The sequence below is a fragment of the Chamaea fasciata genome, unplaced genomic scaffold (genome assembly GCF_029207755.1).
Source record: "Chamaea fasciata isolate MVZ Bird 193981 ecotype frontalis unplaced genomic scaffold, bChaFas1.0.hap1 SCAF_8, whole genome shotgun sequence".
NCBI classification, from domain to species: domain Eukaryota; kingdom Metazoa; phylum Chordata; class Aves; order Passeriformes; family Sylviidae; genus Chamaea; species Chamaea fasciata.
In genome coordinates this window covers 27,380,412-27,395,331 of record NW_027094093.1, presented here as the reverse complement: position 1 = coordinate 27,395,331, position 14,920 = coordinate 27,380,412, and the positions used below count along the sequence as shown (strand labels likewise).

The 14,920-nt window shown below is 43.1% G+C and overlaps 1 protein-coding gene across 1 annotated transcript in view; it reads right to left on the bottom strand.

Annotated features, from left to right (window-relative positions):
* The window catches only part of GLI2 (GLI family zinc finger 2), a 188,563-nt gene that overhangs the window by 125,698 nt on the left and 47,945 nt on the right, over positions 1-14,920 (bottom strand). Inside the window, exon 2 of the mRNA XM_066190248.1 lies at positions 13,956-14,118. Within this exon, the coding sequence (XP_066046345.1) occupies positions 13,956-14,088 (133 nt within the window). The 5' untranslated portion in view covers positions 14,089-14,118. The remainder of the gene's footprint in view (positions 1-13,955; positions 14,119-14,920) is intronic.

The following is a 14,920-nucleotide window of genomic DNA, read 5'->3' as shown; positions in this document are numbered from 1 at the left end:
AAGGATACGTGTGCACATAGTTTGCACATCATTAAGTTCGCAAAACGCTTTGAGGATGAAATGTGCTACATAAATATAACAGGTTATTAAATTTCTTGGTGCCTGCAGTGGTCTTCGATGGATTGTGCCTAAACCTGCTACTGCTTTTAGCTTTCTGGCTTTTTTCAATACCCCCTTGCCCCAGAAGATTTTAAGTTTCTCCCTCCAGCCAAGGAGTCTTTCACACCTTCTGATGGCCCCATGGAGCTGCTGTGCAGACATGGGAAGTCCCGCTGGCTTTCGGCTGCATGTGTGCAGTCTGCTCATTTCCTCTGAAAGCAGTGGCTGCCAGACCTGAAAGACCCCTCTTGCTCCCCCTGCTCTTCCCTAATACAGCCCTTAATTAATACTGAAGGCTGCTACCACTTTGGAGTAGGACAGTGCAGATCCCCAGGATATTAGTCAAACACCACAGAGATTTATGAACTCATCAGCGTGACCAGGATACTCAGAAAAGAAGCAAAACCCTTCAATTTAAAATTCTCCTGCACCATCAGAAATTTCAACTTCATCTACAAGTTCTTCATACTGTGAAAGTCCACTAGTTTTATTATTTCACTTCTAGTAAGGACTGTGTCCTAATATGGACATTTTTGCAGCATTCAGCTAAATTCTGAAGATATATGATGTACCCTGGTAGCCCTTTCTCCCATTAAAAACAACCTATTAATTCAGCCTCATGAATGCCCAAGTCCTATCTGGTCTGTTTCTAGAGAGACAGCTCAACAACCTCTTTCCATCTCAACAGCACACAGTGCCACAATTACACAAGGCGTTGTGGCAGGAGCATGGGACATCAGTGAAAATCTTTGTTCTTTTTTGGGATGCATGCATACTTTTCAAATTTCCTAAAAGGAGAGATTATTTGGTTTTGGCCCGGCACCTGAAACCACTCACAGGCCACACACAAGTTACCGAGTAAGCAGACGACATCCTTTTCTTAAACCCTTATAGACACAAACAGATTTTGAAAACATGTAGTTCAACCACCTCAGCAAATTGTTTCCCCGGTGTGTTGGTGTTGGGAGTCTAGAGCCTGCCCTCCCTCCTCCCCCTCACCCCCCATTCACTGTTTACAGCAAGAAGGACATTAGTGCTGGACTGAACCTGCTCCAGTTCTTTTATATAGATTTAGACCGTATAATTTGATCGTGACCACAGGCAGTTTTATTGCCCTGATTTATATGTGGCCTTGCAGGGGTTTGGGGTTTTTTTCCCTTTATTTGGTAAGAAAGCGAAACTCATAGCAGTTCCTCCCCTCCTGCAGCCTGAGGACAAGCAGGCAGGATCTCCACAGGGCTGCCACCCTCCCTCTGCCCTTGCTGTGGTCTCAGAGGGGAATACACACACTGCAGGAGCTGGCTGAAGCTTCTCCTTGAGCACAAATCCTCCCTGTGGCCCTCACTGCCTTATAGCACTTGGCTTGTTCTGCCCAAGAGAATGGTCCAAGTGGCATCCAGGATAACCAGTGTTACCACTCCCCTTATCCACAAGTGTGATACCCCAACAGAAACTCCACTGTCATTCCCTCTCTTGCCTGCTAATCCTCCTCCCAGGGAAGTCAGTAAAAGCCTTGTTGGACCAAGCCATAGCTTTTACAATCCAAAAGAGCAGGGGATAAAAATCCAGGCAGCTCTGCCATGGAGCTAAGGGAGATGTGGCTGTCGAGCGAGGCATGTTGCTACCAACCATCTGCATTCCCAGGGCACACTAAATCTGGGATCTGTATTAGTATTCTCCAGCAGGCATCTGGCAGATATTAAATACCAGCCTCCCCGGAGAACTTGTTACCTCCTCATGCTTGACTGGGTGAATATAAGTGAGTGCCGTGCTTGTATCTGCTACCTGAAGAGGCTAGATGAAGCCTATCTGAAACATGCCAAGACCCTGTATCTGTCGTTACCATACCAATTTCCTGAATGAAAATCCTGCCTGTCTTTCATTTAATCTGTCTTCTCTCTCATTACGTGACCAGAACATGCTGTACTAACTACAAAGACAGGTCAGTATGTGACTCAAAACCTAATTTCTGTTACTTACCTAAATGATTACTGCCTGGACGAGCATGATGTTTTGGAATAAGAATAACAAAGCCCACCAATTCTTCTGCCCTGTCACTCACATGTGAAGAACTAATTTTGCACTGGGCCATGAGCTTAGAGAAAAGGTTCATCAGAAATCCAGTTGTCTCACCTTGGAAACCTCATCTTCACAACAATGTGCACTTTTTTCCTGCTTATCTACCTTTTGTCTTTTTCTGCACCCTGCCAGTTTCTTCTTACACTTCTGAGTGCGCAGTATTTCCTAACTTTTCCCTTTGCTACCAAGTTCTGCACTTGAGGATCCCACAAAATGCTATCTTTTGGCTCAAACGCTGCTGTTTACATTCTTGTTTCTCACATCTCTGTACAGCAGCTGGTCAAAGGCCTTCGGATCCCTCTGCACAACTCAGCCCTTCTCCCACACAACTTATCCAGGCTACTTCTGCTGCTCTGCATATCATTTTATCTGAGTAAAGCCTTTTGACTTTAGTCCACCATGATTTCTGTAAAGGACTCTCAGCTTCTCTCTACTACTCTGAGATCACTGGCACTTTGTGTCCTACCCCATCAAGCAACAATTTTGCAAAACTTTTAAGCAAAACTTTGAAATCACATCCTCCCTAGTTACGGGGCTCACACTGATCAAATATTCTTGGCATTTTCTTTTGCCTCACTCAGCATAATTGCCTGGAAAAAGAATTTCAAAACTACCTGCAGAACTGCTACTAGAAAACTCACAGGTGACATGAGCCACCATCCACTTCATGTGCACCCAGAGGCAGATTGGGAATGCGGGACATCCCTGCACCCTTTGCAAGTGCCTAGAGAGACATCAACCTTTTTTTGTAGTATCCATAACCATGGCTTTCAAAGGTCAATTTCCTCTCCTCTCCTCTCCTCTCCTCTCCTCTCCTCTCCTCTCCTCTCCTCTCCTCTCCTCTCCTCTCCTCTCCTCTCCTCTCCTCTCCTCTCCTCTCCTCTCCTCTCCTCTCCTCTCCTCTCCTCTCCTCTCCTCTCCTCTCCTCTCCTCTCCTCTCCTCTCCTCTCCTCTCCTCTCCTCTCCTCTCCTCTCCTCTCCTCTCCTCTCCTCTCCTCTCCTCTCTTCTCTTCTCCTCTTGCCTTATTCAGCTGGCATTGCCTTCAAATCCCCACTGGTTTGGGCCATCAGCCCCTTATCTCACAAAACACAAGGTTAAGTGAAGCAAATTCAGGAGGACATTTCTATTCTGCCCTCAGGACTTCACTGTGGAAGGTTTTGAGGTTGGAAAAGAATAGTTTTTCATTGTGGTCATAGAAAAGAAGAATAAACTAAAACCACTGCAGATACAGGCACTGAGGAAAGGCCCTTTGGGCTGATACTTAGAGAAGCTCATTTCTATCCTCACTCAAGTGCTACAGAGGTTAAGGACCTGCTACAACCTGCCATAAAAGGCAACCCCCACATTAATAGGAAATGTGTTCCCCTCCCCCATTCCAAATGTATTTTTTATGAGTAAACATTTCTGTATTAAGACTTATTGTCTTCAAAGATCCCTTTTATGTCCCAAAGGTAACCATTTAAGTGTTCTTATAACAGCCGTTACTTATTTTTACAATGGGCAATGCATGTGAACTCAGTGTCTGAAACTTTAATTTTGCTATATATTTCTTAGTAACTACATATAAATCCAGCCTGTTTCAAGTGACAGCGACTCTTTGTGACCAAAAGACAGCCTTGGATCTTATTTCATCTGCAAAGACATTGTTCTGAGTGGAATTAAAAGCAGAAAAAGATTTTCAAAACTCTCAACCCTTTTAACTTGCTTGCACAAGTGATGCAGAACACACAGAGCTCAGAAAAAGAGATGCAAATGCTTTTCACACATTCAGTCATCTCATATCTATTTTAAGAGTAGCTGCTCCAGCAGTTGAAACACAGGACCCTGCAGTAAAGATGTTTTAAGGACGTCTTTGTAACAGCACAGGAAAGTTCCTTTGGAGTTTTCAAAGGGAAAAAATCGCACCAATCAAGAGTACTGTCAGGTCCTCTGCAGTTGATTACACTACTAGAACATGCATGTGCACAGCAGACTAATGGGAAGGTAAACTGAAACTAAGTTTCTCTCTGAAGCTGTTGTCATCTCATGACAATGACTTGATCCTTCCATCACCTGGCATCCAAGAGTCTAATTACAAAGGACTTTAGACGACTGTCTTGTTCGACTGGGTGAATATACATGCCTATTGGGTGTCTATTGCTTGGGTCAGGGTAAACCCTGAAGCTCTCCATGGTTTCTGTAAATTCATCAAGGCATGTCCAAAACCACACCCGGGTACTTGGAGATCACCCATGGACTACATATGTAGGAAACTGTTTTGAACTAAGAAAACTAATTTTCTCTTGTTTTGATACTGAATATTTATTGTTATTGACAACTTGATGTTCTCCAGCTGAGTCTCAGGTAAGATCACCTGAAAAACTTCCTCACTTCAGATCAAGCCCTTTGGAATACACTCAACCTCTATACCCCCAAACGATCTCTCCACTACAGATATTGAAAACACCTACACTGTAAGACCCTAAACTCATCTTCCCCAACCCTGCAAAGCTGTTTTATTGTCCCCTTTGGACAGCAGCAGGGTGACACCTGAGACATAAGAACAACGTCACCCTCGTAAGGCAGCACGCAGGGGCAGCAGCACCCTCTTGCAGGCGGTGGGGAGTGGGAAATGGTAACCTCCCCACAGCCTGACCCGTTAAGTGTTTCCGTGTGACTGATGCCATAAACGTGCTAACCAGATGCTGATGGATGGGCCTGGAGGCTCAAAGAACAACCCGAGTTCATTACATAAATGAGGGAGCGAAGGGAAGTCAAGCAGCTTTCCCAAAATCATGAAGGAAGTTTGGGACTTCATCAGGAACTGAAACTAATTTTCTCCAGGCTCAGTTCTGTGCCCACACTGTAGGGAGCCACCAAAAAAATCGGTATCTTCACACAAGCAGCCTCTGGGAGTCGGATCAGCTTCCCACAACACATAATAATTCCTCTTGTTAAAACAGGACGTGCAAACCAATGCCTAAAGTCCTCACCTTTGTGTTTCTCTGGTTTTACTTTATAGTGTGGCTGTAAATGCCTCTGAAAGAACATCACCAGCTGTACCTGCAAACCAACACAAACAGATTTGGCTTAACCTCAAGCATCACTTGCAAGAAGGCACTTGCACACATTAACACAGGACAGGGATATTCACTCCAGCCAGGATGTAGGAAATTCCCCCCATCACTGCTGGTCCATCTCACAAACAGCAGCCACAAACCAGGGTGAGCCTCAGGTTGAAAAATGGAGCGAGAAAGATAACCTTATCCCCTCAAAAACAGAACAAAAATTTCATTTCAGAAAAATATAAATATTACCCAACATTCTGGTTCCAGAGTCAGCAGTACTGACCCCCTATCACTCTCTCTTGGCTCAGAGCATCTCGTTAGGTGCATAAATTCCCTGCCTTCTATAAACGATTAAACTATTGTTGAAGCGGCACACGCAGGGCCAGGGCCATAGAAGAAGATACCTCCCGTATTGAGTAGCTTTCAGGAATGTCAGACACTGATCTTTTATATCAATACAACTGAAGCCATCAAAACATCTACTTTAACTGTTTACTTAAGGATGCATCTGTTGCAAGCTGTGATTTTTTTTTTTCTGAAAATCTGTCAGTCAGGAGCTGATCACTCTAAGAGAAGAGAAGAGAAGAGAACAGAACAGCTTTCTGGCTAAAATGGCACCATTCAAATCCTGCAAATGTTGCTGTATTTTAAAAATCAGATACTGGTGGCAATAAATATAAATATTTTGCTTACAATACTCCTGTTCTTATTTATGATTTACTTACAATTGGAAGAATTTTCAATGGGATGGTCTTAAAAAAGATCTAGTATTCCAGGAGAAGGACAGAGGTATAAAAAAAAAACCAGCAGAGAAACCCCCACTGAGCTCTCTAACAAACTCCAGAAAAGGCAGAATTGATTTCAGTCAAGTTTGTGATCATGTGGGATCACATTCAATTTTTAAAATTTATTTTCATTTTGGACTCAGCCTATACGCCCAAAGTTTTGCTCAGTTTTTTCCAGCAAGGTTTACCTGATTTCAACCCAACACCACTACGGGAGTCACAGAACACCCAGTTTAGGTCATTTTCCAACACATATAAAGTCATGAGTTATGATAATCCTGAAGAAGTTTGCAGGAAAATACTATATCCCCTTAATTCCTTCAAGAGCTAAATTTACAGTCTTGGCTGAGGTTTTATTTTCTGTCATTATCATTAAGATCAGAGAACTCATCCTGTCAAGCATAGTCCCCACACAGAATTCATGGGGCATCAATTTATTTCAGAATTTAAGGTTTCTTCAATTTCTGTCTCACTTGGTTCAGAAAAAACTGTAGCCCCTAATTATGAGCCCACTGTGCTAGGTACTGAACAAAGTCACTGCTGAATTAGTTTAAATTCAGTGATAAACTATTTGTGCTACTGAGCATTCTCATACCCTTATGCAACCAAGAGGAAAGAAGCTGACTGCTGCATCGTGATGTTCGCAGAGGCTCTGGATGATGCATAGACAACTTGTGTTCAGCTCTCCTGAAGGGAAAGAAACAACGCCTCCGTTTGGCAGATGGGCATGAGGATTTGAGTCATCTGACCATGATTACATGGCATATCATTGAGAGAGGAAGGGCTTGCTAGTGGATATGGTGAACCAAGGAACCTGGCTAAGGCTTCTGTACTATCATCGATGTCCCACATACACCACATATGAACTTCTGAAGTCCCAGAGATAACCACTTCTTGACATCCCTCTGAAACTGCTCAACCCATTCCAGCCACTTTGGCCCTGGAAAAAATCCTCTGTGCTCCCTGTTTGCAGAATGGGAGCAATGACATCTCCCTGTCTTGCCAGGATGTTCATACGCTGACAGAGGCTGAAGTGTTGAGGCACTGTGGGGGCTGCGCAAAACAAGAAATCCCCCCACAAGCTCCTGAGCTCCCCAGAAGCCACCAGACAGCACAATTCATCTTCTCTAATTCTAAAAAATAATAAAAATAGTGCAGTGGAACTGGCACTGTCCTGTCAGGACTCTGCACCTCACTCATCACCACACGAAACCATGAAAACAGACAACCTGATTACATGGTGGGCAGCTTAACAAGGTGAGGAACAATGCCAAGTCCTCTTTTCACTCTGAGGTCTATGGATGCCTTCTCAAGGCCACGCAGAAATTCTTTAGGAGGTGTTGGGAATACAAGCCATGTTTCTTGGTGCTGGTATTGGATGCACAGCATTTCTAGGAACATTTTTCTTTGCCACTCATCTGACCTCGGGAGCAGTCCCACTGCTCTGTGCAGGCAGCCATGGAATGCTCTGCCAAACCCTATCAATTATTTAGCATCTAAAGGTAGACTTTATCTGTGTGATAAAAGGATGGATTTTATCTAAGGCTTGTTCCCCTTAAAGTGATTTACACAACTGGCCTCTCTAGTCGTTTCCCTTAACATAATTATTTACTTTTGCATTAATAGCCTTCCTTCCATTTGGGTTATTTTTAGGAGCTTTTTGTAGCCTTCAGAATTTACAATGGTTTTTTCCATTGTACTTTTAGTGGGGATTTTAAAATGTCCCATCTCTCTGAATGGGACACTAGTTAAAAGACTACTTTTGCAAATGCTGGTATAAAGCGGGAGCAGCACCGAGAAGCAGCTCCCCTGGCTGTGTTGACATCTGGGTGTTGAGTTTGCCTCTAATTTGAGAAGCCAAGGGGTGAGATTTCAGAGCTGGCAGTCAGGGCTCCCAGACTGCTCATCAGGCTATGGACTGATGAACATGAATGAAAGGCTTTGAAGTAATAACCTAGTCCCACTTTGGTTTCTTGCTTTAACCCCACTCTGCAATTTTGGCAAAGTTGGGAAGATAGGGATTTTTCCACCTAACATTAAACCAGGCATGAAGCCCTCAAGGGAGTAAAGCAGGTATCTGCACAATGTGACTCACTCCACCCTAATGCAAACGCATCCCAAACTAGACACCCAACACTTAGGCAGCCACCTAAGACAAAATAACTCCCATCCTTTGTCCTCCCATGATTATGGCAGGATCAAATGCCATGGTAAATGGGTGGTGTTGGGAGAATTGATTTATAAAACCTTTGTAAATTCACAAATGTTCAGGCAAAAAGCCGCCAAAGATACTAAAAATTCAAACTTTGGGGACGTGCTGGCAGAGGACACAATCCAGGAGATAATCCATTATTATTACTGGATTTTCTTACTTGACTACAATAGACCAATCCAAAATAGGTAAGTTTAGCATCAGTTAAAAAGGTTGTATTTAGGTAACATCCGAGGGGTACTTTAATGAAGTCTAAGCTGGGTCCCCAGAAAAGAAGGCCTATCAATATTTGCCAGAATAAACTTTTGGAGCTTACAAAATAATAGAAATGTGGAAGCAATTATTATTACAACTATTATTAATGATAATACAATGCACTCACAGAACACAAAGGTCTTCTAGGTGGTACCTAATGGTTGGGATCACCAGTGCGAGAACCAGCCTGTGAAGAATAACTTTCTTGGTTTTGAAGTCATAAAAGCTTTTCAACTTGGTGTGCAAACCTGCAGTGTGGTTAGGGATGAGATAAAATTAATTCTGTCTTCAGAAGTACCTCTGCATCTGTAGCAAGCTGAAATTGTAGGAACTTTTGCTGTAACAGTGTGGGGGAGCTGTATACAATCAGCTTCCATAGCTGATGTTATGAATTATAGAATCACTTAGGTTGGAAAAGACCCTTAAGGTCATCGAGTCCAACCATAAAGTTGTTGCATCTTCTAAGGGCTACAGAATTTGAACCAAAAAGTCCGTAAACATGAATGGTTATCCACTCTGAGGTTGCACCTCTGCCCACAGGGCTGGCTACCACACAAAGTCAGTAGAGAGGCTTGGGCAAGGAGTTTCCCTCATGAGGAAAAGAAAAAACACAAACCCAAGAAGTCAGATTCAAATCAGTTATTTAAGCAAAGCAAAGGATTACCCGGGCTGACTCTTTTAAAGAAGAAACTAGGGAGACAGCAAGCTATGGATAGAAGAGAAAGGGCGGGCAGAAGAAAATACGTGCTTTTGTAGCACAGTTTGTAGCAATCTTAATTATCAAAATTCTGCCACTGTAACTGAAGAACTAAACCTGCTGCTCCCAAAGTGCTCTCTGCCAGGCCCACATACCAGATACTGCTCATGAAACATAAAAATGGTACAGCATGGCTTTAACTTCATCTATCTCTACAAGGATCCTTCTGAAGTATCCCAAAGAGCAGGTGTCAGGTGACCAGCATGAGACAAAGCTGGCAAACTCATCACTGTCCTTGATACACCATGACTGAGGAACAGTCACAGCACTGCACCAGTCTGAGCATCTGAGACATCCAGCTGCCCAAAGGGACATGAATGGGTAAACAGGAGACTGTAGGCAGTCTGTCCACTCAGAAGTGCTACAGTAGCAAAGAAATACACTCTAGGACCCAACAGAATTAGTTCCATGAAAGGCTGACAGAAACAGTAAGAGAAGAAATACAGTTCTTGATTGCTGTTGCTCTTGTGGCAGCACTGCACTGAAGCCCTACGCAAGGTGGGGGCCACTGAACTCTATGCAGTAGATGCACGAGAATAGACAGTGGCTGTCAGGAGAATTTCTCAGCCTGAATTACAGGATTTTCCCATCATTCAGTTTTAACCACTTGCCCCCTTTCCCCCTGGAGCCAGTCCCAGCTTTTCTGTTGAACACATCTCTCAGCATTTTAAGCTGTACACAGCAAAGCAGTGTAGGGCAGGGAAGCTAAGAATGTGCTTGTACTAGTTATGTTCCTTTTCCTGGAAACTGTGAACTGAATGAAAAACATTCTTTAAGAAGATCCCTGCCCCTCCAGGGTGGACAGAGGAGATGACTTCATTGGGGCTGTTCTCATTCTAATTTGTCTGAGTCTTGGGCCACACAAACGATATATTTTTACAGTGCGCTGAGGTCTGCTGGGATGCTGGCATTTCCTCCTCCTCATTTACATGGTCTTCCCATAATCTAGCACTAAGACAAGCTGAACTGCATAAGGACTCCCTGCCAATGCCACTTGGGGCTTGCTTACGGAAGACCTCTGGAGAGCGATGGGAGGTGCTCCCTGCCCTTCTCCTCTGCCTATGAAAGGGCTGAGTGTGCTACTTCTGCAGAACTAAGCATTCCTGCCAGCCCATAAATCAAGTGACCAAACTCCATCCCAATCTCTGATCCACTGCAGAAAAGCCCCATACTCTGCCTTCACAGCACACACAGGGCAAAGAGCTGTATTTCATCAACTGAAGCCTTAATATCAGAGGAGAGTCGTTACCTCCTGAAAAAAAAAAAAAAAAAAAAAAGCACAGCCAGAGCCTTACTAGCTCTGCAGCTTGGCTTCCCCATGTTTACACCAAATGACTTGTTGAACTTCATTATATACAAAGTATTTCCATAGATCAGAGGCAGGGAGACCTGTGCAGCTAACATAAAATAAATTACCACCCTGTGATAAATGGTTCTATTAGCAATCCAGATTGTTAAACTCAGATACAACAGGATGAAGGGAGCACTGCCCCATTCATTCTCCCTGCGGCAGATACCGAGTTGTAAATAGGTTATTTTGTGTGTAAATAACACATTAAAACTCAGCATTAGCCGTGTCTTTTGATAGAGAGGAAATTGTTCCAAATAAATAATTTCGGACAGGAATGTAAAATAAGCCAGATTTAATAGTGCATGCCTGCTGTAGCTGTGTTAAACATGACTAAAATGATAAACCCCAGAATATACTAATAGTAAACTATGCTCTGACATCAAAGTAATGAGGCTGTATTTTTACCCAGCTTTAGAAATGCTAAAATTAGTCTTGACAGAGCCAGACATCAGAAAAATGTTTCAAATATAAACACCATCAATTTGGGAACTCGGAGTTTGTGTCATGCAGAGGGTGGGGTGGAGAGGGAACGGTGCATTCTGGGCCTCGTTAAAGTCGGGCAGTTAGCATTTAGGAGAATTTGTATTTAATTTTTATTACGAGATGAGAAACCTATCCTCCTAAATATCTCTGCCTTTGAAAGAGTGGCTCATTTAAATCTCCCCTACAGCCATGTGCCTGGGCTTCCTCAGGCCTGTAGGTACAGAGGACGTGTCAGTGCCAGCCTGGAGGACACAACCCAGCCTCACTCGTGGTGCTCTGCACCAAACCCCCCTAACCCTACACGCCAATAAAGACTTTTGCATTCAACAGAAGGGTTTTCTGAACTTGAATTGCTACAAGGTGCCCTTCCAGTAGTAGAGACAATAAAACCAAGAGCCTCTTCTGCAGATCTAACTTGTCTACAGTTCCTATATACTGTCATTTTAAACAGTTTCCATCTCAGTCACACATACACATGTGCCCCTACTGCAAGAGAAGAGAGGAGCTTTGACTCCTTGGCCAACATGATTTATGGAAAAATAGAAAATTAGGAGAGACTTCCCTGATGTCATATCTGTGAGGCCAATTTCTGAACATCTGATCAATGAGTTACTATAAAAAACTGTCGCAGATGATGTTTAAAATGGCAGCTTCAGAAGACTAAAAATACGGGATGCAAATTTTTAGTACAAAAGGACTCTTCTCTACTGTCAGCATCAACAATATCGATCTCTTCCTACAGCCACAACTTAATTTGTTAGAGACTGGAAACTTTTGGGACAAATATCCAAAGCAAGAAAACTTGAAATGCAGATTGAACATATCTTATAATAATACAGTCTAAATAATAATATCATTAAATAGCTATTAATCTTCAATTGTTTAACTAATATTCAGCTTATTCCTTCAAATAATTAGAAATAAAACCTTATGAATCTATTCATTCCTACAAGTGAAAAAGAAAACCTTATGATCTGAGAAACATGCAAAACATGCTATGATGGCACTCCTTCTGCGTGACTCAGTAGAATAAAGGAGAAGAAATGTGTTGCGAATTACATTTGTTTGGCTCTGGAGAGCAGCTTGGTGATTTGCAGCACTGGCCGAGCCTCACTGCCACTTTCTCATATGCCAGGACAAAGAGTAAAACCTCTGCAATAAATGAAATCATGAGTATGTCTTGGATGAGAATAAAGACTTGCTCGTATGGCCCCAAAGCAGGGTGGGGAGCTCAGAGGCCCACCCTTTAAAGCTGAACCCCTCCTCAAGCTGAATTTCCTAATTAATCTCCAAGCTTTGTTTGCTTTCTTCTGTAAAAATATGAGCATAAATACTCATAGTTCTGGCCTGTTGTGAGTAATTACTCTAGTTTAGGGAATCAAACATGTTATATTACCATGAATACCGTGTAAGTAGAGTCTCATCTCCACCTAGCCTTTTTGTTATCATCTGCTAAATCACACCTTGAAGCTAACTCATGTTAGAAGACAACTCTGTATTAATTTTTATACTTCCAAGCACACGCACAAGCATGCTGCTCACTTTCAGGAGCCTGTATTATGTCTAGCCAGAGTTCAAAGGAAAGCCCTTTGAACCACAAGAGCACATGCAACACCTGCCGAGTCCCGGGGCCAGCGTCCCACCACATGCTGCTCCACTGCTGCCCATTTTGGGTCATTTATGAGCACTTTTCCTCACAGCATGACATGGATTTCACTCTTTACATCTCATTACACAACGCTTTTATCACAATTCTCCTGACATCTTCAAACAATCCTCAACTTACTTCTCCACTTCCTCCTAATAACAGGAGAAATATTGAGCCCCATAAATCACTTTTTCCCAAAGGTGAGAGCACACTGCTAACAGAACGTATTATACTGTACACGTAAAAACCAATTAGGTCTCCAGGGATGCCAAATGCACAATTGGATGGACACTTCACTTCGGGGCATCCTCACTTGGATCTCTGGAAAGGTTGTGACTGCTTCTTCAGTGGAAGCACTCCCAAGGCAAGTGCCAAGTGGGGAGAAGGTGTTTATTCATGACAGTACATCTATGGGTTGTGAATTTTAGTACATGCTTGGACTATGTTGGGGCAAATCAACCCTTCAGGTCTGCCAGTCACTGAGGTGGTATCTTAAGTGGACTGCCTCAGTAGGTCCTATAGTCTTTGCTTCTTCAGGGATCTGCTGTGGGATGCCAAACTTCTGCACTTTGATGTCCCCCCTACTTCTGCTTCCTGGCAAGCCTTCCTTTCTGCCACTTTGTGCAGTGCTCAAAAGGAAAGTAGCTCAGACCCATCCAGGACTACAAAACTTTGTTTCCCTTCAAAAAATTTTGTAAAAGATTTTCTGGTTGCTTTTAAGAAAAAGTTCATCAAACACACGAACTAGTATGATAGATTATAATCTAGCCACTCCTACTTTATTCTGTGCATCTGAATCTTCACAGGTCAGTTGCAAAAAGAAACATGAGTAGCAAAGTTTACGAAAAAGGAGAGATAAAGTAGATTTAAGCCTTTTTAGGTTGGAAACTACCTTCAAAACTCAGGCAACAAAACCCATGAAATCCAGCAGCAATGACTGAAGACCGTGCAGTCTGTTTAGCTCATTAGCAGGATCACAGCTGGCACACGACACCCCTTCCTGACCAGGATAATGAGGTGCTCCCCACCTCCAGCCAGCCTCACCAGCCATTCTTTAACTCCACCATGGAGGAGTGGAGGGCACAGTGCTGCCAACACTACGCAGCACCAGTCAGCTCGTGGGAAACATTGATTGGATTCGTGTTCACAGGAAGACAGATACCACCATACTTATTAAATTCTTACAGTCTAATGAAAAACACCCCTGCTGCTTTCAAATTGTGGAAAACATAAAGTACCTCCTTGTGCCACTGCTGCTCCTGCTGCCACTAAAGGAGTGGGTTTCTTCCCCGTCTCTGTAAAGCCATTCCCCTCCAGAACAGCACCTTTCCCTTCTTTTTTCCCAGCAGCTGTTGAAGCAGAAGTTTCCATCTTAGACAGGCATCTTCCAGCTCAGGAACCCTACAGGACATAAAACAAAACCAGATTCTGGTCACCACTCGCAAAACATGCAAAATCAACCCCATGAAGCAGAAGATGGTTTGGCAGAGTTAAAAAGCAAATGGCAAGCAGCAAAAAATTCCTGGGCTCCCGACTCCAGTGCAGCCAGTTGCAGGAATCATAGGCACAAAGGCCACAACCACGTAAAGGACTGGGTGTTCTCACAGACCTACAAAGATCAGGACCAAAAAACAATCCCCAGCTAAGCTTGGGCTACACGGTAATGTTTACAGGTCTAAAGGGATTTCCAGGATTACAGGACAGGTGAGATGCAAATATTTAGCACACATAAAACAGATTTACCCATCCTATTCATGACCTAGACCATCCTATGAAAAAACTCAGCTAAAAATTTTCAATAAATTACAGACAAACATACATTTAAAGTGGGTTTTGTTTTTTTTTTTCCTTTCCCACAGTGGGTGCTTATGCTGTGTGCTGGTTTGGAACCAGCATCATGACCAGAACTTTTCAGCAATGCTTACAGATAAGCCATAGCAGGTCTGCCACATCCCAGCAAGTTCTCACCAGTGAGATCAAACAAACACTGATCCCTCTCTCTCTCCCAAAAATCTTTTTCTATCCTGACCAACTGCATCTGAAAATCAGCTACAGCTATACCCTCATTACAAATGGTGAATTAAATGCCATGAAATCTCCACAAAACAAGGAGGTACCAAAGTACAAATAACCAGAGTTTTTAAACTTAGGTTGGTAAAACAACAGCTCCTGAACTTTTTGCCTGTCAGCTTGACCATTTTTT